This window comes from Alnus glutinosa, chromosome 12 (assembly GCF_958979055.1).
Source record: "Alnus glutinosa chromosome 12, dhAlnGlut1.1, whole genome shotgun sequence".
Lineage (NCBI taxonomy): Eukaryota > Viridiplantae > Streptophyta > Magnoliopsida > Fagales > Betulaceae > Alnus > Alnus glutinosa.
In genome coordinates this window covers 14,926,494-14,951,989 of record NC_084897.1, presented here as the reverse complement: position 1 = coordinate 14,951,989, position 25,496 = coordinate 14,926,494, and the positions used below count along the sequence as shown (strand labels likewise).

The following is a 25,496-nucleotide window of genomic DNA, read 5'->3' as shown; positions in this document are numbered from 1 at the left end:
CTGCGTTACTGTGCCAAAAATCCGCTCGTATCCCTTACATGCAGGCAGATACCAGAGGCAAGCCGATTTTTTCGACCTGTAGCATAGGCATATCTAAAAAGTGACCGATCGATAAGAGAAACAGAGTCAAACGTACAACTAAATGTTTTGGACAAAAAATGTAAGCATATACATTGTTAACCAAAACTAAAACAAAAAAACAAAACAAAAACCAAAAAAAAAATAAACAAACCAAAAAAACTAAAAAAAAATGCCCCCCCAAAAAAAAAGCATAAGAAAGTGTTGGGAGAGGATGGGCAGCCTGCAACATGATATTTCATGTTAAAAAGTCTTCACAGCATGAGATCCCATATCAACCTTAGGGTGTCTTTAAGCATCTCGGAAACCGAACTAATCTCAACTGTCTCTTCCTGATAATTGAATAAGGTCATAAACACGTGAAGGATCATTAAGAAAATATAGAAATAAATGTAAAGAGAAACAGATAGATTGTTGGCTTAATATATACTCATCACAAATAATCTACAATGTCAATTATGTTGAAGCTGAATAATTATCTAAATCCTGTGTTGTTGCTCATGACTGGTTTTTTGTTGCTTACTCTCTCTCTCTCTCTCTCTATATATATATATATATATATATGATCTTGCTTTTGAAAGTGTTGGTTTTATTTGGGGTCTGAAAATGTAGACTAGTTTTAAAATATATATATATAGAACAATTGACACGTTCAGCAAACATATTTGACTGTTTAAGTACAAATTTGGATGGGGAATACTCCTTTCTTTTTTTTTTCTTTTTCTTTTTTTTTTTCTTTTATTGTTGGAAGCAGGGAAAATATGATGCGCAGCAAAGTAATTATAGGACATCTTATAACTATGGAAATTCAAGTAATTAATTCAAAAATTCTGCAAAGATGATGCAAAATTTGAGCCTATTGGAGAAATCTAAGAGTTAAGTACAGATATATATCTATTTAAATGAAGTTAGAGAAAGTCAGAGACATTTAGGTATTAATAAAACTAGCTCATATCCCGCGTTTTGTGCGGAAACTTTCATTATAATTTAGTTTTAGAATTTAAACATATTTTCATTGTACTTTTTATTATAGGTTAAAAAATGCTTGAAAAAAAAATTATCACACATCTTTCAATAAAAAACAATAAAGGTTAAGACTCCAAATTTTATTTTTATCCAACAAAAAGTAAAACTTTTTAAAATATTTGTTCACATAGGTGTAGTTTATAACGAAAAGAAGTATAAAAAAAAATAGCAAAAAGAAAATCTAAATTTCAAATATTACAACATTGATGCTGTAGTGTTTTCAATGGTCAAGATGGTATTGTAATTTTTTTTTATAGCACCTAAGCCAAATCCTACAAAATAAAACAAAATTTTTCACTCAACATTTAATGCAATCAAATAAATCCTCTCACATCACGTTCAATGCTTAATCAAATAATTTTTTGCCTTATTTTGCTTTCAAAAGCAGAAAAAAAACACTAAAAATAATAAAAATAAAAATTGAGTGAATCATACCAAAAAAACAAAAAACAAAAAAAAAAAAACCCATTAAACATTCAAATATATTAAAAATTAAGACCCTTAATTTTATTTTAATCCATATAAACTAAAACACGTTAAAATTTTTGTTTTCAAATCAATAGTTTAAAATAAAAATAAAAAATAAAAAAGGCGGGAGTCTCTAATATTATTGGTGTGATACATATTATATTTTGATACAAATAAAACTCATATAATTCTAAACATTCTAAAAAAAAATACATAGTAAACTACAAAAATTGCTGAAAATCGAGTAAATCATACAAACGAAAACAAAAATATTCCATAAAACATTCAAATGAACTAAAAAAAAGACACTTAATTTTTGTTTAATCCATATAAATTAAAACATGTTAAAATCTTTGTGTCCATATGAATAGTTTATAACAAAAAATAAGTACAAAGAAAAAAAAAATAGCAAGAAGAAAACATGGTTTAATCTAATTATCAAAACATTAATAAAAAATTAGCAGGAGTCTATGATATTGTTAGTGTGATACTTATTATATTTAAATATAAATAAAACCCAAGAAATTATAAACATTTAACAAAAAATACTGAACAAACTAAACAAAATATTTTTTTACAAATACAAAATAAAACAAAATCTTTCATTAAACATTTAACGCAATCAAATAAATCCTCACATCATGTTCAATACTTAATATCTCTTTGGTTTTTCAAAAGTATTTATATTTCTTTTATGCACAATAATCAAATAAATTTTTGCGTTGTTTTGCTTTCACAAGCATAAAAACACTTTCAAAAAATGGCTAAAAATGGAGTAAATCACATAAACGAAAAAAAAAAAAAAAAAAATTCCGGAAAACATAAGTCTTTATCTTAGTTTAATCCATATACATTAAAACATGTTTAAATCTTTGTTCCCATAGGTATACATGGTTTAAAATGAAAAGTATAAAGGAAAAAAAAAAAAATGAAGAATACATAGTTTAATCTAAATATCAAAGCATCAATACAAAATTAGTAGGAATATTTGTGTGATCCTATTATATTTCAATACAAATAAAACGCAAATAATTCTGAACATTAGGAAAAAAAAAAAAAAATACAAAGAAAAGTAAACATCTTTTATAAAAATTTATTTCCATCGATAGACATAATTGAAAACGGAAAGTATAAAGAAAAAAAATAGCAGAAAAATATCTAGACTCTAATTAGAAAAATGCATAAAACACAAAGTCCTTCAACCTCCAAAAATAAAATAAAATAAAATAAAATGATGTAATTCGACACTCTATTCTTCTCTTGAATGTCGCTACTAGATGCTCTTGATTTCACAATTCAAGATATTTCAAATCCTAAAGAGAGAGGTATAAATAACCAATCTAAGAGAGTAATATGACTTTTCAGCTTACTTGTACGGTTTCTTTAAAATTAATGCATACAATACCTATATGGTCAATTATAGGTAATTAATGTAGCACGTTCTTAGTTCTAAATTTTATCTCTTGGAGAGTCATAAATCCCAAAACCATAATATTGTACATTAAAATTTTGAATTTAATAAAATCTCATAAAAGGAAACTTTTTGAAATAAAATTTTGAAGAAAAAAAAAAATCTGACCACTTAGAATTAATGCATGTTTTTAATTTTAATTTTTTAAAAAAATCTGACAATTTAATGCGGCTATAATGACAATTTCTTTCCCGCTTGCTATGCGAAATCGTGGTTTTGGATTAAATTCGCACTTTTTTAATTAAGCACCTACTCTTCTGCTGCCATAAATCGTGGTTTTTTCCACGATTTTAGAAAATGCGATTTTAAATCGCAATCCCCAAACGCCCCACGATTTGCGATTTCGTTTAAAATCGCAAATTATTTCAGTGAATAAGCAGTCCCAAACGGGCACTTAATGATATAATGCAAAAAAAATATCCTTATTTTGGTCTCATGAAGATTAACACCCATGATCTTTTTTATTAAATCATGATAAATTTATTAAAATCATGACAAAATCAGTTCAACCTTTAAAATTCACATGTTTTTTTTTTTTTTTTACTTAAAAAACTGGTTCAATGTTTAAAAATTATGGGTTCACGCCACTTGTCATAATTCTCCATTGCACAAAGAACATTGCATAAATATATAAATCTCATAAAATTTTACTATCAAAAGAACCATAATTTTAGTTTTAATCCATATAAATTAAAACATTTAAAATATTCTCATATGTGAAATTTAAAATGGAAAGAAGTGTAAAGCAAAAAAAAAAAAAAAATAGCGAGAAAAACCTGGATTTTGATTATCAAAACATTAATAGTGGGATTAATAGTAGAAATCTATGATATTGTTAGTGTGATATATACCTATTATGTTTCAATAAAAATAAAATCCATATAATTTTGAACATTTAAAAAAAAAAAAAAAAAAAAAAAAAGCATTTCAAATTTAATGCTTAATTAACTCTATAGTGTTTTAAAAGCATTTCTCTTTCCTTTTGTGCACAATAATCAAATAAAATTTCGTCTTTTCCATCTCTTCATCCTGGAAAAACAAATGAAATTAGTTTGATCATGAATGTTAAGTCTAGGTATAAGAAATAGCACAATAAAACCACCTTGAAATCTTGAATGGTTAAGCGGATTAGCTAGTCCCACCCCTATTTTCAATTTTTTCTTTTTCTTTTTCTTTTTTGGTCAGGTTGCTTCATAGCAAATGAAGATTATAATTAATATTTCCTATTAAAATATGTTGAGGGAAGAAATCAAAATTTGAATACGTTTTTTCAGTCAATAAATAAGTACACAAAAAACTTACTTCAACAAACCCATAAAACTAAAACCTAAACATATATAAATATGCTTTTCATACACGTACAAGCTTTTCATTTCTTTTCTAATATATAGGCATTGGCATGCGCGCGCGCACACACACACACACGCAGAATGACACATAAAAATAGATAACTAATGAGAAAATTACACCTACCCCACAAACTGACACTCAACCTTAAGTAATTCAAATTCATTAAAAGCACAAAAGAGCGAGAGCCTAATACTGGAAGACTTCTTTCTCACTTGCCCTTCCAAACTTACACTCATGACACATAACCCACTCCAACAATTGTTAGCAAAAATACCCTTCTGTTAGCCGAGCGCATTAAAAGGGATGAAATTTGTAACACATGCCATACACATACTAATTGTTTACTTGAAATGACGAAAATGCTCTCAAAACTCCCATCAAAGGAATCTCAACCCCCAAAAAATTGGGACGATCAGGCTAGGTTTGCTTTGCCTCCAATAAAAAAGGGCAGCATCCTCACAACTCGTCTCTATTTGTTTTCACTAATATGTTCTTTTTTCTTTTCTTTTCTTTTTTAACATGTGTTTTCGATATATCAAGAAATTAGAAGAATTATTTTGTCTATTTATTTCATCACATAAATTATATAATCCACCATTTTATTTTATTTTTTTGTCATCCGACACCCAAATTGCTCGAAGGCAATACATATAATTGTTAAATCACCACTTATTCTAAAAGCTTGAGTTTATACGAAGAGATAAATTTAATTATTTAATTAATACTTTAACATTCCTATAGGTTTGGACCCAACTATGTTATATTAATCACTCAAACTTGTTACAATTTTCCAATGTGAGACTCAAATATTTTTACACTCACATGTAAACTCAACAATCTGTCCTTCAATTGTGAGTCCATCACCACATTGCTACACTTCCCCTCAAACGAAAGCTTTTTCTCAATTTTATGGGCCATCTTCAAGATCACATGTGGCCCTACTCCAAGGACTCTCATTTGTGCCTATGCCATGAACCTTTGTCCCTTACTCCAAAGACCCATGTCCATACTCACACCTTGCACATTTGTCCTTACACCAAGAACCCCTGTACGTACAAGCGCATGCCATGAACTTTTGCCTCTTACTTGAAGGACTCTCGTCCATACTTGCACCTTACACATTTGTCCCTACTACAGGGACCTTTGTTTGTGCCTGCACCACTCCACCATACCGCACACCACCATCAACTCTTAGACCACTTGTTACGAAGATTGATGGGAAATGCTAAAAATCCTCCCCTCATCCCTCCTTTGTCCACCTCTTTTGCTTAAAAAAATTGATTTTAAGTAAAAAGGTGTCTCTGATGTCACATCAGAGACACCTTTTTACTTAAAATCAATTTTTTTTATTGTAAATGGAGGATGAAGGGTGGATGAGGGGTGCATGTGTAGCACCCCTCAAGATTGATACCATTTGAGGAGTCTTTTAGTAACCCCATAAGTATGTTGAGACACCACTCAACTCAAAAGCTTAAGCCAATGGCGTTAAGCCCAACACTACTGTATTAATCACTCAAACTGGTTACACTTTTCCAATGTGAGATTCGATCATTTTATACTCACATGTTTTACACACACACCATTTATTGAAGATGAGTCATAATTACATAATCTTTTCCCCGATTTCCATTTTCAAGTCTTTGTGATTGCATCTAAAACTTGATTCAAAGAAACCTTATCCTATTTGCATATACCAATTCCTATGTTGATCTAGAGGAAACTTTTTGTTAGAAATTTGGGTGGATCGATACTGCCACAATTACCTGCCTGAAGTGACATAAACGCAAACATATATATGTTTAACAATTAAAGATTATATCACCTTTTTTTCTTTTCCAGATAAGGATTCAGATTAATAAACGCTCTAGCGTAAAGATTCCACCCTAGTGTAATTTTTTTAATACCTATTAATAAAAGCAGATATGGGGATGAACATGATGTAAAATGCGAGATATGACAACGACTGTAACAAAGCAACTTACAGTGAGAGTTGTTAAGACGCCCACCAGCCTTAGGTCTAAACTTTTATCAAGGCACGATGCGTCCACAACCATGTGACGCATCGGGTTTAGTTCAACCTACAGTGATGACAATTTCAACATAAGCCTCCAAACAATCGTTATAAACAATTGGAAGGAAATAGTAAAACTGACAAGATACAGGGGAGAAAATAAAGTCAGACCCTTTTTCTTTTTAGCCAAACATTAGGAGAACCTTACTGAATCTCCACCTTTCAAGGGAAGAGAAATCCACTTGGCTTAAAAGGGCAGTAATTTAGTAAGCTAAACCTAGTCAACAGTTATTCCTATTATGCTCTTTACAGTACATTGAGGTAGTTTTAACATAGAATTAACAAAACAGGAAAGCTATCAAATCATCAGCTCGATCTCTAACCTAATACAGCTATGTGCATTGATTTTAAGCTGAAACTTGCCTTATAAAGCTGAAGCTTTTTATGTTCTTTCATCACACTACATTTGCAAGAAAGAGTTGAATCCGGTTGTGTGGCATCAGACAACTATACAACATGAGAAAATAAATTGAGGTAGTCAGTAGCCAACTGCATCAAAAGAGTAAACAGCGTGAATCTGAACCTAATAAGCAGAGGTATATAGCAAGAAATACCTTTACATGGTATAAATCTTTCTCTTCTTCAAAATCAAATTCAATCTTTCTGCCAACTTCCCCCATGACGTTTTCCACGAATGAATTAGGAACACTTGTGTAAAATGATCTTCTAAATTTTCTGTAACAGAACTGAAGTTCTGTTAAGAAATCAACAGAGAAAAGGAAGAAAAAGAAAAAGAATTGAAGAGAAAGATAGGAATTTTATTGAAAGAAATGGCCTGTTCGAGAAGGCTACTCTCCTTCCTTGGCATTCGAGGTGCCAAGAACCTCCAGAGTTCTCTAGGAACGAATTACAAACAGAATACCTTCCTTTACATCTTTCCCTCGCTTTTGTACAAGTAAAGAAACAACTAACTGCTTACAACCGCCTCTCAGCTATCAACCTTCAACAGGTTCACCACGTGTGATGATCTACCACCCGAGCTAACTTCCACATGTCAACACTACTTACAGCCAAGTATTTCTCTACAACTGGTCTGTCACAATACTCCCCTCTTTTAAAGCACCTTGCCCACAAGGTGCGGGTAGGCTTGAGTTAACTTGTGAAAATCCTCCCAAGTAGCATCTTCCGGAGTCTGTCCATTCCAATGCACCAACACTTCAGTGAAAGCCCTATTATGCAAAGGCCTAGATCGGCGATCCAAAATAGCCATAGGCTCTGGTTGAATAATACCCTCCAAATTAACAGGCGGTAGTACAAGTATAGGAGAAGTATTAGCTCCCAACTTAGGCTTAAGTTGAGAGACATGGAATACAGGATGTATTCTAGAAGTGGCAGGCAAATCCAACTCATAAGCTACAGCTCCCACTCTTCTTAAGACAGTAAAAGGCCCATAGAACCTCGGAGCTAACTTCAAAGCTCTTCTAGTGGCTACTGAGGTTTGTCGATAGGACTGAAGTCTCAAAAAAACCTGCTGATTCACCTCCAAAGTTCTCTCACTTCTTCTCAAGTCAGCAAATTTCTTCATCCTTTGCTGAGCTTGCTTAATATTCTGCTGCAACAGGCCAAGATCTGTTCTCTGGTGCGAAGCAACTCATCAACTGCAGCCACGTTTGTAGTTCCAGGAATATAGGACAGAAGTTTTGGAGGAGGCTGGCCGTAGATTGCCTCATAAGGAGTCATTTTGATAGAAGAGTGCCATGTTGTATTATACCAAAATTCTGCCCAAGGTAACCATAGCACCCACTGTTTAGGCCTGTCCTGAGTAAAACAACGGAAATAATTCTCCAAACACTTATTAACGACTTCCGATTGACCATCCGTTTGAGGGTGATAACTAGAACTCAACTTCAAAGTTGTACCCTGTTGCTTAAACAATTCCTTCCAAAAATGACTTGTAAAAGTCGGATCCCTATCAGATACAATGGAGGTGGGCAGTCCATGTAACTTAAGGATATTAGCAATGAATAACTGAGCAACTTTCACTGCTGTATAAGGATGAGCTAAAGAGATAAAATGGGCATACTTAGATAATCTATCCACTACTACCAAAATCACTGAATGGCCATGTGAAAGGGGTAAACCCTCGACAAAATCCAAAGAAATATCCGACCAAACCCGATTAGGAATTGGAAGGGGTTGCAGCAACCCAGCAGGAGAAGTATTCTTCTGTTTGTTTTGCTGACAAACAAGGCATTCCAGAATGAATTTCTTAACACTCTGCTTCATACATCGCCAATAAAAATCTCTTCGGGCCCTCTGCATGGTCCTCTCATAGCCTGAATGGCCTGCAACTGGTTCACAATGCACAAACTGTAGAACCTGTTGCTGCAACTGAAGAGCTCCTCCAATATGGATTCTGTTTTTGTATAATAACAGACCCTGCCTCATAGAATACTTCTGATGGTCCAGCTTATTAGAATTCCACTGCTGAATCAATTTCATAAGGTCTTGATCATGATGATACTGAAATTTTAAATGCTCCACCCAATCAACAACTGGAAGTGAAATGGAAGATAATGTAGCTTCATTCTCCCAACCTTCCCTCCTAGACAAGGCATCCGCGACCTTGTTATCCACCCCCTTTTTATATTCCACCCGAAAATCAAATCCCAGCAACTTAGTTAACCATTTCTGCTGAAAAGGAATGCCTACTTTCTGCTCTAGAAGGTATTTTAAACTTTGTTGATCGGTCTTCACAACAAAAGGCCGGCCTAAAAGGTACGGTCTCCACTTTTGCACTACAGTGACAAGAGCAAATAACTCCTTCTCGTAAGTAGACATATGTAAAGCTCTACCTTTCAAGGCTTTACTTAAAAAAGCAATAGGCCGGTTACTTTGCGTCAATACAGCTCCTATTCCCAACCCACTAGCTTCACATTCAATGAGAAAAGGTTTCTCAAAGTCTGGTAAAGCTAAAACAGGAGCTTGACTTACTGCTGCCTTCAACTTCAAAAAGGCATCCTTAGCTTCCGGAGACCAACTAAATGCATTCTTCTTGAGCATGGAAGTCAGAGGAGCAGCAATAGATCCATAAGCATGGATAAACTTCCGATAATAACCCGTCAAACCCCCTCAAAGCTTTGATAGTGGTAGGAAATGGCCAATCCCCCATGGCTTTTATCTTTCCTGGATCAGCAGAAACACCATCTGCAGAAATAATATGTCCCAAATATTCCACCTCTGTGCAGCCAAACCGACATTTGAATCTTTTTGCAAAAAGCTGATTAGACCTCAGGATATCAAGAGTGATCCTAAGATGTTCTTTATGACTTTCAGGAGATGAACTAAACACCAGAATGTCATCAAAGAAAACTAATATAAACCTGCGGAGATAAGGCCTGAAAATGTGGTTCATCAAACTCTGAAAAGTTGCAGGAGCATTTGTCAAACCAAAAGGCATCACTAAAAATTCATAGTGACCCTCATGCGTACGAAATGCAGTCGTAGGAATATCTTGTTCTACCACTCGAATATGGTGGTACCCGGACCTCAAATCCAGCTTACTGAAAATCTTCGCGCCACAGAGTTCATCTAGCAACTCATCAACCACAAGGATTGGGAACTTGTCTTTCACCGTAACATTATTCAAGGACCTATAGTCCATGCACATCCGCCACGTGCCGTCAGCTTTTCGAACTAAAAGCACAGGTAAAGAAAACGAGCTAGTGCTGTGACGAATAACACCAGAACCCAACAAGTCTTTCACAATTTTTTCGATTTCTCCCTTTTGGTAAAAAGGATAACGATAAGGCCGGACCGACACAGGACCAGCACCTTCTACTAGTGGAATAGCATGATCATGGCTTCTGCGAGGAGGAAGATCCTTAGGTTCTGCAAAGACATCTTGATACTCTAGAAGCAGACTATCCAATAGTGTGTCATTGAAATTGCTTTGGGACCCTTGCTGGAGCTCACTGGACATGACCTCAGTATGCTCTAGTAACTGTAACAAAACCCCCTTATGTCGCTTGTTAGAGAATTTGAACCCAGCTGCATCTTCGAAACTCAACTGTGGCCCTTTTAATAACCCCTGCAACATATATTCACCCTAGCCAAACTGAAACTTCATGGTGAGTTGCTGAAAATCCCAAAGAATAGGACCTAAAACTCTCAACCATTGAATGCCAAGAACAATATCACATCCAGCTAAAGGAAGGACATAAAATTCAATCTGAAAAAGAGCTCTCTGAATTTTCAAAGGTAAAGCCTTGCTTCTGCCAGGGCTCAAAACTTTCTGACCATTTGCTACCTTCACCTTAATGGTCCTGCCATTCTGCACCTGAATACCTAACATCTTAGCCAATTGGGCATCCACAAAATTATGGGTGCTTCCCGAGTCTATAAGAATGACCACCTGCTGTCCCTTCAAAACTCCTAGCAACCGCATAGTTCTAGGATTAGGAGTGCCCGTAATTGCATTAAGAGAAATCTCAGGGAAATCCTCAATCCTACAATCTTCAAATTCTTCTAACATATCCTCCTCGGCAACTATCTCTACCTCCTCAATCATAAAGAGTTTTGGAGCTGCACAAACGTGTCCTCTGGTCCATTTAGAGTCACAAGAATAACATAAACCCTTCTTCCTTCGTTCATCCATTTGAGCCTGAGTTATTTTTTGGACAGGAACTATTGCTCTATCTGAGTTACCAGCACTACTTTTTTGAAAAGAACCAGGCTGAAACTGCTGGGAACTACGTTGCACTTGATTTTTATTAGCAACAAAACCAACTCCCTTATTACCACCTACTGTAAATTCAGCAGAACCTCCAACAGTGTTACTCCTAAATTGATTTGTAATCCAAGGTCGAATGCCTTTATTATTATTCAGGATATTCTCTTCCTGAATTTTTGCTAAAGAATACGCCTCTACCAGAGTCTTAGGATTAAACATCCTAACAAGAAAGCGAATTTCAGGCTTAAGACCCCCCAAAAAACAGCTCAGTTAATGGTGTTCGGGCAAATCATGTACCCTATTAGCCAAAACTTCAAATTGACTCTTATATTCTTCTAACACCCCTGATTGATGGACCTTTGACAGAGTCTCCATAGGGTCATCATAGGAACCCTTTCCAAAACGAACTCTAATAGCCTTTGTAAACTCAATCCAACTATTGAGATTATTAGTACTACGAAGTTCTTGAAACCAAATCAGAGCCTTACCTTCCATGTGAAAAGCTGCAAGATTGAACTTCTGATTATCGGGCATAGCATAGTACTCAAAAAATTGGGTTGCTTTATAACACCACCCATCTGGATCTTCACCGTCAAATCTCGGAAAATCCAACTTCAAAGATCTTGGCTTGATAGAGTCGCCCTCCGAACCCAATTGATCGCCAATATTGGTGTAAGAAGTACCTGCAGACTGATCCATAGGATTCTTATTTTTGGTCGCCCCGTTCAACATCTCCTGCATCTTTTTCAACAATTGCTCCTGAAGTTGCCGATTCTGCTCCTGGAGTTGCCGATTCTGCTCCTGGAACCTTTCCTCCATCAAATTCACTACTACCTGCATACCGGCCATGGCTCGTTGAAGCTCCAGAACATGCGGTTCGTCATCGCCATCGAACGTGTTCTCATGAATCAAAAAGACGAAACAAAGAAAGAAAAGCAAGAATAGAAGAATCGTGGGCTTTGATACCACTTGTAACAGAACTGAAGTTCTGTTAAGAAATCAACAGAGAAAAGGAAGAAAAAGAAGAAGAATTGAAGAGAAAGATAGGAATTTTATTGAAAGAAATGGCCTGTTCGAGAAGGCTACTCTCCTTCCTTGGCATTCGAGGTGCCAAGAACCTTCAGAGTTCTCTAGGAACGAATTACAAACAGAATACCTTCCTTTACATCTTTCCCTCACTTTTGTACAAGTAAAGAAACAACTAACATAACTACTAAAACAACTAACTGCTTACAACCGCCTCTCAGCTGTCAACCTTCAACAGCTTCACCACGTGTGATGATCTACCACCCGAGCTAACTTCCACATGTCAACACTACTTACAGCCACATATTTCTCTACAACTGGTCTGTCACATTTTCTCAATGTGGTTTCTGCAGCCAAATCCATTGCAGTAGTTTCCTGGCTGATTGAAGGGCTTCTAGGTGACAAAGATCTAGGTAATTATTGCTTTTTTTTTCTTTTTTTCTTTTTGTAAGTAATCAAAATATCATTGATAAGCGCGAAAGGCACAAGCCAACTTCAGAAGTATACAAGAGATACACCAATCTAGAAAGAGAAGCTTAAAAAATTAATCATAAAAACTAAGCGAATTAAGATCTAAAGCAATTGTCTCGTGATAAAGACTTTTGAAAAGGCAAAACTTTCGTTCACCACCATTCTCTCGCAGTTTTAACAACTTCTATCATTTATTTCCCTCCAAAGACACCACAAAGGGCAAGACAGAACCATCTTCCACATTGATGCACTTTGAGGCTACCGCACAACCATCTCCAACAAGCAAAAAGGCATACTACTCTCCTAGGCATAACCCAAGCTAACTCAACACAATTGAAAATATCAATCTAGAAGGCACTGACAATCTTACAATGGGGTAGAAAATAATCCAAAAACTCTCCACTCTTCTTACACATGCAACACCAGTCTACAACAAATGGGATGACCCATGATTGGCCCGTTTATTAAGCAGGTCAAGAGGGTTGACTCATTTATGCCAAATCCTAACCCTCTATGTCGTGTCGGAATTCGCGGGTCGTGTCAAAATTTGTCAATCCTAAGTCACATGCAAGGATGTCCCCGTTCGAATGGACCGTGTCTCATTCAAACTAGTTTCAAATTATTTGAGATGCGGTGTCCTACATGGCACGTTCGATTGGTGTTCAAACGAGTTTCTTCATTCGAATGAGTTTCCTCGTCCAAACACGGCTCGAGTCGTTTGAACACAAACCTCCTAAGTGTTATGTATTCCGTTTTTCTTCCATTCCAATCATATCTCGCCTAATCCTTCCTTAGTTATCGACCCTACTCATTTTCTTGCCTTAATCTCGCTTTCAAAATTGTTAAAATATTTTAATTTATTTACTATTTCCATGCGCTCGGGCGAGGTGTTACATCCATGATCCATAATACTCATGCTCTTGGATTATTCTCACTTCTTGGTGTCATCTGATGAGTGACAAATATTGTATATTTTGACCCCTTAATTTGCATTTGTTAAACTTTTAACTTTGTTATTTTCTGATTTCTTGGTTAGTTTTAGTGTTTTAGTGTTTTGCAAGACTTTGAGATAAAATGCAATATTTTCTGTGGGACTTGCAAAGAAACAGGTTAAGAAGTCGTTAGAGCCATTCAAAGCACGGGTGTTAGGGCTGACGTGGCAGCATCTTTGGAGAATCAAGCACTTGGAAGACGCACAAGGGCTCAAGCACGATGTCGATCGAACAACCAAGATAGTCGATCGAGCACATTGTCAATCGATCGACAAAAATAGTCGATCGAGCGACAATCAAGGCTGACATGGCATGCGCGAATTTCAATGCTCTAACGACTGCTGACAATCCTATTAGGGTTTTCGAGGGATAGAGACATCATTTTGTAAAAGTTGGCTTAAACCCTAGCGTTCTTTTCTCCTATTAGGTTTTAGAGGGGTAGAGGTGACATTTTGTAAAAGTTGGGCTTAACCTAATCTTCTGCTATAAATATCTCATGATAGGCACCACTTAGAGCATCATGTACATTGTACATATCAACTTTTCTCTTCAGAGCACTTGTCTTAGCTCTTCTCTTTTCTTTTGTAAGTTGTTACTTTTCTTTTAATTTAAAGTTATTCAATTTTCAATTCTTCTTTATTTTCTTGCTATTTAATTTAAAGTTATTTAATTTTCAGTCGTTCTTCTTTCTTTTCAATTTTATTTGTTGCTTACTTTTTGTTTATTGTTATTTAATTTTAGTTCTTTCTTTTTTTTCCCATTGTTTTCTTTTATTAAATTTATGTTCTTTTTTTCTTCTTCGCTTTTATTATTTCATGATTTCATTTCAAGAGTTGTTGGTGTTTTTAATCATGAGAGGCTAAAATCCTCAACTAAGGTTGAGGATGAAATCTCATCAGTAATAATACCTATACTCTTGTCATGATATTCATAGATTCAATGTTCTTATATATATATATATATATATATATATATATATATATATATATATATATATATATATATATATTCAAATTCCATGTCAATTTATTGACTCGTATTCTTTAGATTGATGATTTTTATTTGATGTTTGTTGTACTTCAATCGATGGATACATCAATTGATTTCTTTGAGATTGAGGTATCTATTGTGATTTCCAGATACAATAGATGATTTCGATTAAAAAGAGATAATCGTTGTGATTTGTTGAGTTGAATTCTTCAAATATTTTCATGTTTTGTTACTCAAGAATTTGAATATCGAGTTTATTGAATTGAATTTATGAATAAAATACAAGAGTATGGTGTTTGATTTGATTTGATTTGGTGAATTCCGATACCTTAGTGTTTTTATAAATTGTTTCATTTGTGTTTATTATTTTGCTTGACAAATCTTTCAAATATTTGGCTCTAGGTTAAAATAAAATTAATTTAAATAGAAATTGATTTTCTTTTCTTTATATACACTTCCATGTGGATACGATCTCGCATTTGCATGCACTATGCTACATACGATCCGTGCTCTTGCGAGTATTAAAATTACTCATATCTGTTTTGGGAAAACAACATAAAGCCTTTGATTTGTAAGCATACTCATTTTTATTACATGCCACAGCAAAATTTAGCTTCTGTTTGTGGAAGATGATGTGTTCCACGCCAGATTAGAAATGTCGCACAACTCTGTTCAAGTTACTTAATACCTATTGGCAAAACTAATGGCTAAAAGAGACTCAAATGCTGTTAACACTAGAATTTACTCTTTTTTTCGCAACCACTAGCCTAATAGCACTCATTCTTCAAATTATTTCCTTGTAATGTGGAACATATGCTTGGTTTCCTGTCTCTCTGTATGTAATATATTAGACTTCAGATATATGCACAATGGACATAAATTTCATTGAGTTTTTTTTTCTTTCGAACTGCCTGATTAGTACTGATCCATAAGTAGAACAAATTACATATACTCAATCGTTTGCATATCGATGGTGTTATGATCTCTGACTGTGAATAAAGATTTTCATTATTCATGTCGTATGAACCAAGTATATGTCATATGAACAGAAGAACAGGGCCAACTTTGTATCTCTTTATAGCCAACAGCTTCCTTCCTGATATAGACACACAAACAACGTCTATTTAATTTTAAATCATGTTGTTCCATAAATCTGTTAATGCAAGGAAGTATTTTGATTCTGCTAGTATTTATGTTCTAATATCATTTGACCATTCATTCAACTAAAAACCTTACTAGCATCACTAAAGACTTGTGCAGGTATATTCTATCATCCAAAGTAGAGAATAAGCAAGATGACTACATATTTGTATATTACCGAGGCAGAAATGATGCATGGGATGGCTATGGCGGTGCTTTTGCGTACACAAGAAGTGCGGTTTTGCCGGAAAGCATTGTTCCTGAACTTGAAAGAGCAGCTAAGAGCGTAGGATGTGACTTCAACACGTTCATAAAAACGGATAATACTTGCGGTCCGGAGTCTAGCATTGTAGAGAGGCTTGGGAAGACAGTAGAGGAAGGGGAGAGGACCATTATAAAGGAAGTTGAAGAGATAGAAGGGGAAGTTGAGAAGGTTGGAAAGATTGAAAGGACCTCGTTGGAGAGGTTAGCAGAAGGATTTAGAGTGCTTCAAGAAGATGAGAAAAATTTCACAAGAGAGCTAAGCAAAGAAGAGATGGATATATTAAACGAGCTAAAGATGGAGGCAACGCAGGTAGAAAAGCTCTTTGGAAAAGCACTGCCGAGTAGGAAGCTTAGATAGATTTCATTTTGAAATAGAATGAGTTCTTTGTTTACACCATACATAGTTGCTTTCATTTTTTATTCTTTGAAAAATGTAATCCTGATCTTGCATCCATACTTCTTTCACTTGGTAGAAGATGAAATGCAATTTTCTACTTTTTTCACATACATACTTTTTTCATCTAAGTTCTCAGATCAAGAACCGGGACAAAGAAGAGAACATTAAGTTAGAGAATGCGAAATAATTTGGCTAAAGATAGGGTTTCTAGAAAAATTATTGGTATTAATATACATTTTCATTATACATGGGTATGCGGGCGGACAGAATATTATCCGCACCCGCATACCCATATATTGCTATGTGCATGTATATGTACGGATAGCTATATGGGAACCCACCCGCTCCGCCCCCCAAAACATAATTTTTAGGTGTTTTTTGGCGAGTACGGTTTGGATTTTGCCCAACCCGTGCGCCGGGGGGGGGGGGGGGGGGGGATTGGGGTTTTAAAAAACCCCGGGGACCCGCCCCGCCTCACAAAAAAAAAAAAAAGAGGAAAAAAAAGTTTAAAAAAACCCCTATAGCGCCGCACAGGTTCTCATTTTCATCTTTTCTACTTTCTAGAGTCTTCTTCTATTTTTCATCTTTTCTAACCCTAGCGCCGCACAACACCAAAACTTACCACTATTCTTTGTAATCAAGTTGCACCTCCTGATCAAATCCCCAATACTAGTATCCTAACATTTGCTAAAGAAATCTTCAGATCCAGTGAGATGGTAAAGTCTGTAGCAGAAGAGTCTATTGAGTTCTGTGACAAAAACAAAGACAAGGATGATAGGGATAACGATGAACTACTTCTCTGAAGCCTAATTGGGTAAATTATCTTGAGGTGCTTACTGTTTAGATAAATATTGTTGTGCATTGGCTTCTCTTTTTCTTTCAAAGGTTTTTTTCTTCCCCATAACATGTCTTCTTACATTTGCTCTAGATCTAAACCCGTCCAACCTGCACAGCCCTACACCACCCCCGCCCCACACGGATGCAGCACATTTTGTGCGGGCCACGGGTATGATTTCTTGCACCCGCAGGGGTGCGGTGCGGGAGCAAAAAGGACATAAATCCGCCCCGCCCCACCCCGCCCCGTGCACACCCCTACCTGCGTTACTATGCCAAAAATCCACTCGTATCCCTTACATGTAGGCGGATACCAAAGGCAGACTAGTTTTTATTGCTGCATAGACATATCTAAAAAGTGACCGATCGATAAGAGAAACAGAGTCAAATGTACAGCTAAATGTTTTGGCCATAAAATGTAAGCATATACACTATTAACATACCGGAAAAAGAAAAAACACACAAAAACAAAAAAAAAACACACACACACACACACACACACACAAAATTAAAAATTTAAAAAAAAAAAAAAAAATCCGTAAAAACATAGGGAGATGACGGGCAGCCTGCAACGTGCTATTTCATGTTAAAAAGCCTTCACAACATGAGATCCCATATCAACCTTAGCATGTCTTTAAGCATCTCCGAAACTGACCTAATCTCAATTGTCTCTTCCTGATAATTGAATAAGGTCATAAACACGTGAAGGATCATTGAGAAAATATAGAAATAAATGTAAAGAGAAACAGATAGATTGTTTGCTTAATATATACTCATCACAAATAATCTACAATGTCAATTATGTTGAAGCTGAATAATTATCTAAATCCTGTGTTGTTGCTCATGACTGGTTTTTTGTTGCTTACTCTACATGTATATATATATATATTTAAAACCAGTCTACAACTTCAGACCCCAAATAAAACCAACACTTTCAAAAGCAAGATCATATGAATATATATATATATATATAGAACAATTGACACGTTCAGCAAACAAATTTGACTGTTTAAGTACAAATTTGGATGGGGAATCCTCCTTTTTTTTTAATTGTTGGAAGCAGGGAAAATATGATGCGCAGCAAAAGTAATTATAGGACATCTTGTAACTTTGGAAATTCAAGTAATTCAAAAATTCTGCAAAGATGAAGCAAAATTTGAGCCTATTGCAGAAATCTAAGAGTTACTAATACAGATATATATCTATTTAAATGAAGTTAGTGAAAGAGACATTTAGGTATTAATAAAACAAGAAAACACAACAGTAGAGTGCAGAAATTATCCACTTAAGAAGCAAGCAGAGACAGACATTACTACCTGTAATAATGAGACGATGTTTTTAACTTTCAAACCTATATCCCTTGAAGCTTCCCCAGTTGAAGTTCTAAAATCAAATTGATCACCATGTCTCACCTTCAGCCTCATTGATGGACTTTTATAGGCTTTAGCTATTGTGTGCCAAACCCCAACCACAGAAAATCTATTTCCAGAAGACGCAAAACCCAGGGGCCATCTCAACCCACCCTTCACATCTGGATCTAAAACTGCAGAATGAATCAGATTTCTAATGCTTTCCATCTCTTCATCCTGGAAAAACAAATGAAATTAGTTTGATCATGAATGTTAAGTCTCAGGTATAAGAAATAGCACAATAAAACTACCTTGAAATCTTGAATGGTTAAGCGGATTAGTCCCACCCCTGTTTTCAATTTTTTTTTTTTCTTGTTCTTTTTTGGTCAGGTTGCTTCATAGCAAATGAAGATTAAAATTAATCTTTCCTATTAAAACTGTTGAGGGAATAAATCAAAATTTGAATCCGTTTTTTCAGTCAATAAGTACACATAAAACTTACTTCAACAACCCCATCAAACTAAAATCTAAACATAAAAATGCTTTTCATACACGTGCATTTCATTTCTTTTCTGATATATAGGCATCGACATGCACACACCCCACAAACTGACACTCAACTTTCTTTTTTTCTTTTCTTTTTTTCAGTAATTCAAATTCATTAAAAGTACAGAGGGGCGCTAACCTAGTACACTAGAAGACTTCTTTCTCACTTGCCCTTCCGAACTTACACTCATGACACATAACCCCCTCCAACTATCAATTGTTAGCAAAAGTACCCTTCTGTTAGCCGAGCGCATTAAAAGGGGTGAAATTTGTAACACATGCCATACACGTGCTAATTTTTTACCTAAAATGACAAAAAGGCTCTCGAAATCCCATCAAAAGAATCTCAAGGTAAATGCATTATCTTTCTATTAAGATAAGAGTTACAAGAACTCAAGAGACAAAAGTTATAAGCATTTAAGAGATAAGTTACAAGCACTCAAGAGACAAGAGTTACAAGACGAAAAATTAGATTTATTGTTGTTAATGTAGAAGTAGAAGAGATTTTTAACGTTCAAACTTTTCCTCTATAGATAAAGTCTTGTATACAATCAAATAAATCAAAGAAAGATGTGGCCAAAAAAAGGCTTTAACGTGTGGACGTAGGTCATAGACCGAACCACCTTAATTCTATGTGCATCTCTTTCTTATTCTCGACTCTTCCCTAGATTATCTTTTCTTACATGGTATCAGAGCTATAGGCTAACGTCAATATTCAATCATGTGCCAATTCTTCTTTCTTTCTTTTTTTGTTCACTCATCCTTTTGCATCTTCAATCATAACCAAAATCAAAATGCCCACAAATATCCATCTTGTGCCAAAAAAAAATTTCTTCAGTTTTTTCATCCTGTGCACGAGCTATTTCTCTTCACACACCTACATGAGTCTTTCTCTTTGTCAAGATAACATGCCACACTACCATTGTTTTTTCTACTAGCACATACCACCACCCAATTCTCTCTTGTTAAAAAAAAAAAAAATGCCCAAAGATGTTTCATGCCCGTAGTTGGCTCAATTCCGGTCGTAGTAGCCGCTTCCGGCCAAAGTTGCAGATGTCCAAATTCCGGCCAGAGTCACCGAAGTCCAAGTTCCAGTCATAGAAACCGATGTTCCAATTCAGGCCATAGTAGCCATTTTTTTTCTAGCCCTTTGATGTTCAAGATCAAACCTCAACGTCCGTGATCTACAATTGGGTTTGTGGGGGCGTATTGAGACAAGAGTTATAAACATTCAAGAGACAAATTACAAGCACTCAAGAGACAAGAGTTATAAGACGATAAATTAGATTTATTGTGGTTAATGTTGAAGTAGAAGAGACTTATAATGTTCAGACTCTTTCTCTATAAATAAAGTCTTATATACAATCAAATAAATCAAGAAAATATATAGCCAAGAAAAGGCTTTGACATGTGGACGTAGGTCATAGACCGAACCACCTTAATTCTATGTGTTTCTCTTTCTTTTCTTAGATCAACTTGAAACCACAAACTTAGGCCACAGCTTGAATCTCATTTTCATTTTCTTGCGGAAATCTAATCTCCCGACAAAATCTCATTTCAGCTGAATTGTGACAATCTAGAATCAAGGGATAGGTTGTGGAGGACGGTCGACCATGCGACCGTGCTCACACGCCGAAGAGCGACTGGTACCGAAGTTTTTCTAGAGGAGCTAGAGACAGGTCCGAACTTGTTCGAAAGCCCGATCACACGGGTGACGATTGCTACGACACTGGCAACACGTGGACAAACGACTTTAGATACGACACGAGGTGGTGGGCTCAGAACAAGCGGGTTCGGAACTCGATGAAGTGTACGTAGACAGGTTTTGCACTAGTCTCCGGCTACGGGTCAAATGAACAAACCTCAAGATACTACCCCTTTTTTTGTTTTTTAATTTTTATTTTGCATTTCTTAACTTGGAGGGTAATTAAGTAAATTTACTATCTACACTCAGAATTTTCGTCATTTCATGTTAAAAATTGAAACATGCATCACGTGCTTATTTTTTTCCGTTGGATTTAATGCCCTCAAACTAATGGAGGGGGATTTTTGCATCTAAATGGTAATTAGAGGGGGTTGTGTCATGAGCGATAGTTACAGAGGGGTAAGTGAGAAAAAGGTGTCAATTCGAATTAAGTGTATTTTCCTCATAAACAATTTATTTCAAATATAAGAACACACAGTGATTCAACGTTCTTTGGACAATAGTATCCAACAAATGTTTAAAAATATCAAAATCATTTAGCGAGGTTGGGTTCTCATAGCTTGCCGCTCTCATACTAGATTGTTTCGATAGGTTCTCTTGCTCTTACTATGCTATTTTCACCCCCCAAAAAAACTGGGATGATCAGGCAAGGTTTGCTTTGCCTCCAATAAAAAAGGGCGGCATCCTCACAACTCGTCTCTATTTGTTTTCACTAATATGTTCTCTTTTCTTTTCTTTTCTTTTCTTTTTTAACATGTGTTTTTGATATATCAAGAAATTAAAAGAATTATTTTGTCTAGTTATTTCATCACATAAATTATATATTCCACCATTTTATTTTATTTTTTTGTCATCCGACACTCAAATTGCTCAAAGGCAATACATGTGATTGTTAAATCACCACTTATTCTAAAAGCTTGAGCATATAGGAATAGGTAAATTTAATCATTTAATCAATACTTTAACACTCCTATATATTTGGGCTCAACTATACTATATTAATCACTCAAACTTGTTACAATTTTCCAATGTGAGGCTCAAATCTTTTTACACTCACATGTAAACTTAACAATCTCCCCTTCACATGTGAGTCCATCACCACATTGCCACACTCCCCCTTAAACGGAAGCTTGTTCTCAATCTTATGGGCCCTCTTCAAGATCACTTGTGGCCCTACTCCAAGGACTCTTGTTTGTGCCTATGCCATGACCCTTTGCCCCTTACTCCAAAGACCCCCCCGTCCATACTCACACTTTGCACATTTGTCCTTACACCAGGAACCCTTGTACAAGCCCATGCCATGAACCTTTGCCTCTTACTCGAGGACCCTCGTCCATACTTGCACCTTACACATTTGTCCCTACACCAAGGACCTTTGTTTGTGCTTGCACCACTCCACCACCATCAGCTCTTATACCACTTGTTAAGAAGATTGATACCATTTGAGGAGTCTTTTAGTAAGCCCATAAGCATGTTGAGACACCACTCAACTCAAAAGATTAAGCCTATGGCTTTGAGCACAAAACTGCTATATCAATCACTCAAACTAGTTACATTTTTCCAATGTGAGACTCAATCTTTTTACACTCACATGTGTAAACTCACACATAATTTTTCCCGGGTTTTCATTTTCTAGTCTTTGTGATTGCAACTAAAACTTGATTCAAAGAAACCTTATCCTATTTGCATATAACAATTTCTATGTTCATCTAGAGGAAACTTTTTGTTAGAAATTTGGGTGGATACTGCCACATTTACCTGCCTGAAGTGACATAAACACATACATATGTTTAACAATTGAAGATTATATCACCTTTTTTTTCTTTTCCAGAAAAGGATTCAGATTAATAAAAGCTCTAGCGTAAAGATTCCACCCTTTTGTAATTTTTTTAATACCTATTGATATGAGCAGATATGGGGATGAACATGATTACTTATTAAAAAAAAAAAAAATGGGGATGAACATGACCAATTTTTATGAAGTAATGTAAAATGCGAGATATGACAGCAACTGTAACAAAGCAACTTACAGTGAGAGCTGTTAAGACGCCCTTGGTGTATAGCATCAGCCTTAGGTCTAAACTTTTATCAAGGCACGATGTGTCCACAACCATGTAACGCACCGGGTCTAGTTTAACCTACAGTGATGACAATTTCAACATAAGCCTCCAAACAATCGTTATAAACAATTGGAAGGAAATAGTAAAACAGACAAGATACAGGGGAGAAAATAAAGTCTGAGACGCTTTTTCTTTTTAGCCAAACATTAGGAGAACCTTACAAAATATCCACCTTTCAAGGGAAGAGAAATCCACTTGGCTTAAAAGGGCAGCAATTTAGGAAGCTAAACCTAGTCAACAGTCATTCCTATTATGCTCTTTACAGTACATTGAGGTATTTTTAACATAGAATTAACAAAACAGGAAAGCTAACAAATCATCAGCTCTCTAACCTAATACAACTATGTGCATTGATTTTAAGCTGAAACTTGCCTTATAAAGCTGAAGCTTTTTATGTTCTTTCATCACACTACATTTGCAAGAAAGAGTTGAATCCGGTTGTGTGGCATCAGACAACTATACAACATGAGAAAATAAATTGAGGTAGTCAGTAGCCAACTGAATCAAAAGAGTAAACAGCGTGAATCTGAACCTAATAAGCAGAGGTATATAGCAAGAAATACCTTTACAAGGTATAAATCTCTCTTCTGCAAAATCAACTTCAATCTTTCTGCCAACTTCCCCCATGATGTTTTCCACGAATGAATTAGGAACACTTGTGTAAAATGATCTTTTCAATTTTCTCAACGTGGTTTCTGCAGCCAAATCCATTGCGGTAGTTTCCTGGCTGATTGAAGGGCCTCTGCATGACAAATATCTAGGTAATTATTGCTTTTTTTTATAAGTTTGCAAAATATCATTGAAAAGCGCGAAAGGCGCAACCTAACTACAGAAGTATACAAGAGATACACCAAGCTAGAAAGAGAAGATTAAAAAAATAATCCAGAGAATCATGAAAACTAAGCGAATTAAGATCTAAAGCAATTGTCTCGTGATAAAGACTTTTGAAAAAGCAAAACTTTCGTTCACCACCATTCTCTCGCAGTTTTAAAAACTTCTATCATTTATTTCCCTCCAAAGACACTACAAAAGGCAAGACGGAACCATCTTCCACATTGATGCATTCTGAGGCTACCACACAACCATCTCCAACAAGCAAAAAGGTCTACTACTCTCCTAGGCATAACCCAAGCTAACCCAACACGATTGAAAATATCTATCTAGAAGGCACCGACAATCTTACAATGGAGTAGAAAATAATCCAAAAACTCTCCACTCTTCTTACACATACAACACCAATCTACAACAATGGGTTGACCCATGATTGACCAGTTTATTAAGCGGGTCAAGAGGGTTGACTCATTTATGTCAAATCCTAACCCTCTAATGTCGTGTCGGAATTCGTGGGTCGTGTCAAAATTTATCAATCCTAAGTCACATGCAAGGACGTCCCCATTCAAATGGACCGTGTCTCATTCAAGCTAGTTTCAAATTATTTGAGATGTGGTGTCCTACATGGCACGTTCGATTGGTGTTCAAACGAGTTTCCTCATTCAAATGAGTTGCCTCGTCCAAACATAGCTCGGGTCATTTGAACACGAACCTCCTAAGTGTTATGTATTCCGTTTTTCTTCCATTCCAATCACATCTCGCCTAATCCTTCCTAGTTATCGACCCTACTCATTTTGTTGCCTTAATCTCGCTTTCAAAATTTTTACATCCATGATCCATAATACTCATGCTCTTGGATTATTCTCACTTCTTGGTGTCATCCTCATAATGTTTCTCCAGTATGACTAGTGCCCCCCTCCCGCCTTGAAGTTTTGCATTTTCTTTATTCTGAACTAAATTTTCATGGGGTGCCAAAAAATAAAAAAACATTGCTATTTAAGTAAGGCAGATTAACCAAATGAAGCAATAACTAACAAAAACTCACAGAAAAAGCAATTACCCATGAAAATGAATTTTCCCAAATCTAGCAACCAGCGTTGGCTTGATGCTTTCCAACTTTTGGCAAACCACTTCATTCCGCAAATTCTCAAAAGAGGAAAGCAGGTTCGGCAGGACATTTTCTGCAATAGACTCCCATGGCTTCCTCATACAACTTCCTCCCACTTGCGCACTCTCAACTAACCAAAACCGAGAAACCCATTATTAATCAGCAATTCCAGAGACAAAACGAGAGCAGCAAAATGGTACACACCACTAGTTTCGGTTCGCCAAAGCAAGGGGCTTTCCCCCGTATTTTCTCTGAAAAAACTCCACGGCAACCGGCTCGAGATGTACGGAAAATGGAAATTGGTTGTTGTCATCCAAACCAACTGCAAACCATAAGGATGCAGCCCGGCCTGCATAGAAAATCTTAAAGCTTCTTCCTTGATTAGATTTGGATGAACTCGGATCAAGATTTCTCCTGAATTCAGGAGGAAGGGATTCTGGTATTGGTGAGGGCCTATCAGGGTCCTTCGACTGCCGCTTGTGTGGGGGGATGTAAGACATGGAACGGTATAGCTACTATAGCAAATCAATTAGGCAGAGAGGTGTGTGATCTTGCTTGCCGAATTGAATAAATGTTTTTATTTTGTA

At 35.8% G+C, this 25,496-nt stretch overlaps 2 protein-coding genes across 2 annotated transcripts in view; one reads left to right on the top strand and one right to left on the bottom strand.

Annotated features, from left to right (window-relative positions):
• The first annotated feature begins 15,752 nt into the window (after positions 1 to 15,752).
• LOC133852580 (violaxanthin de-epoxidase, chloroplastic-like) lies at positions 15,753 to 16,377 on the top strand. Its single transcript, XM_062289352.1, has 2 exons — positions 15,753 to 15,784; positions 15,876 to 16,377. Exons 1-2 carry the CDS (start codon positions 15,753 to 15,755, stop codon positions 16,375 to 16,377), a joined length of 534 nt encoding a protein of 177 aa, XP_062145336.1.
• Positions 16,378 to 17,602: 1,225 nt separating this feature from the next.
• LOC133851046 (uncharacterized) overlaps positions 17,603 to 25,496 on the bottom strand; it is a 35,992-nt gene continuing 28,098 nt past the window's right edge. The window contains exons 4-7 of the mRNA XM_062287344.1: positions 23,343 to 23,426; positions 22,881 to 22,988; positions 18,567 to 18,836; positions 17,603 to 17,925 (exon numbers count right to left, since the gene is read on the bottom strand). Of these exons, the coding sequence (XP_062143328.1) occupies positions 17,848 to 17,925; positions 18,567 to 18,836; positions 22,881 to 22,988; positions 23,343 to 23,426 (540 nt within the window). The 3' untranslated portion in view covers positions 17,603 to 17,847. The remainder of the gene's footprint in view (positions 17,926 to 18,566; positions 18,837 to 22,880; positions 22,989 to 23,342; positions 23,427 to 25,496) is intronic.

Coding starts and splice junctions, on each gene's coding strand:
- LOC133852580 (XM_062289352.1), top strand. CDS start 15,753: ATGTTGTTCCATAAATCTGTTAATGCAAGGAA. Junction 15,785..15,875: donor AAATCTGTTAATGCAAGGAA/GTATTTTGATTC, acceptor AGACTTGTGCAG/GTATATTCTATCATCCAAAG.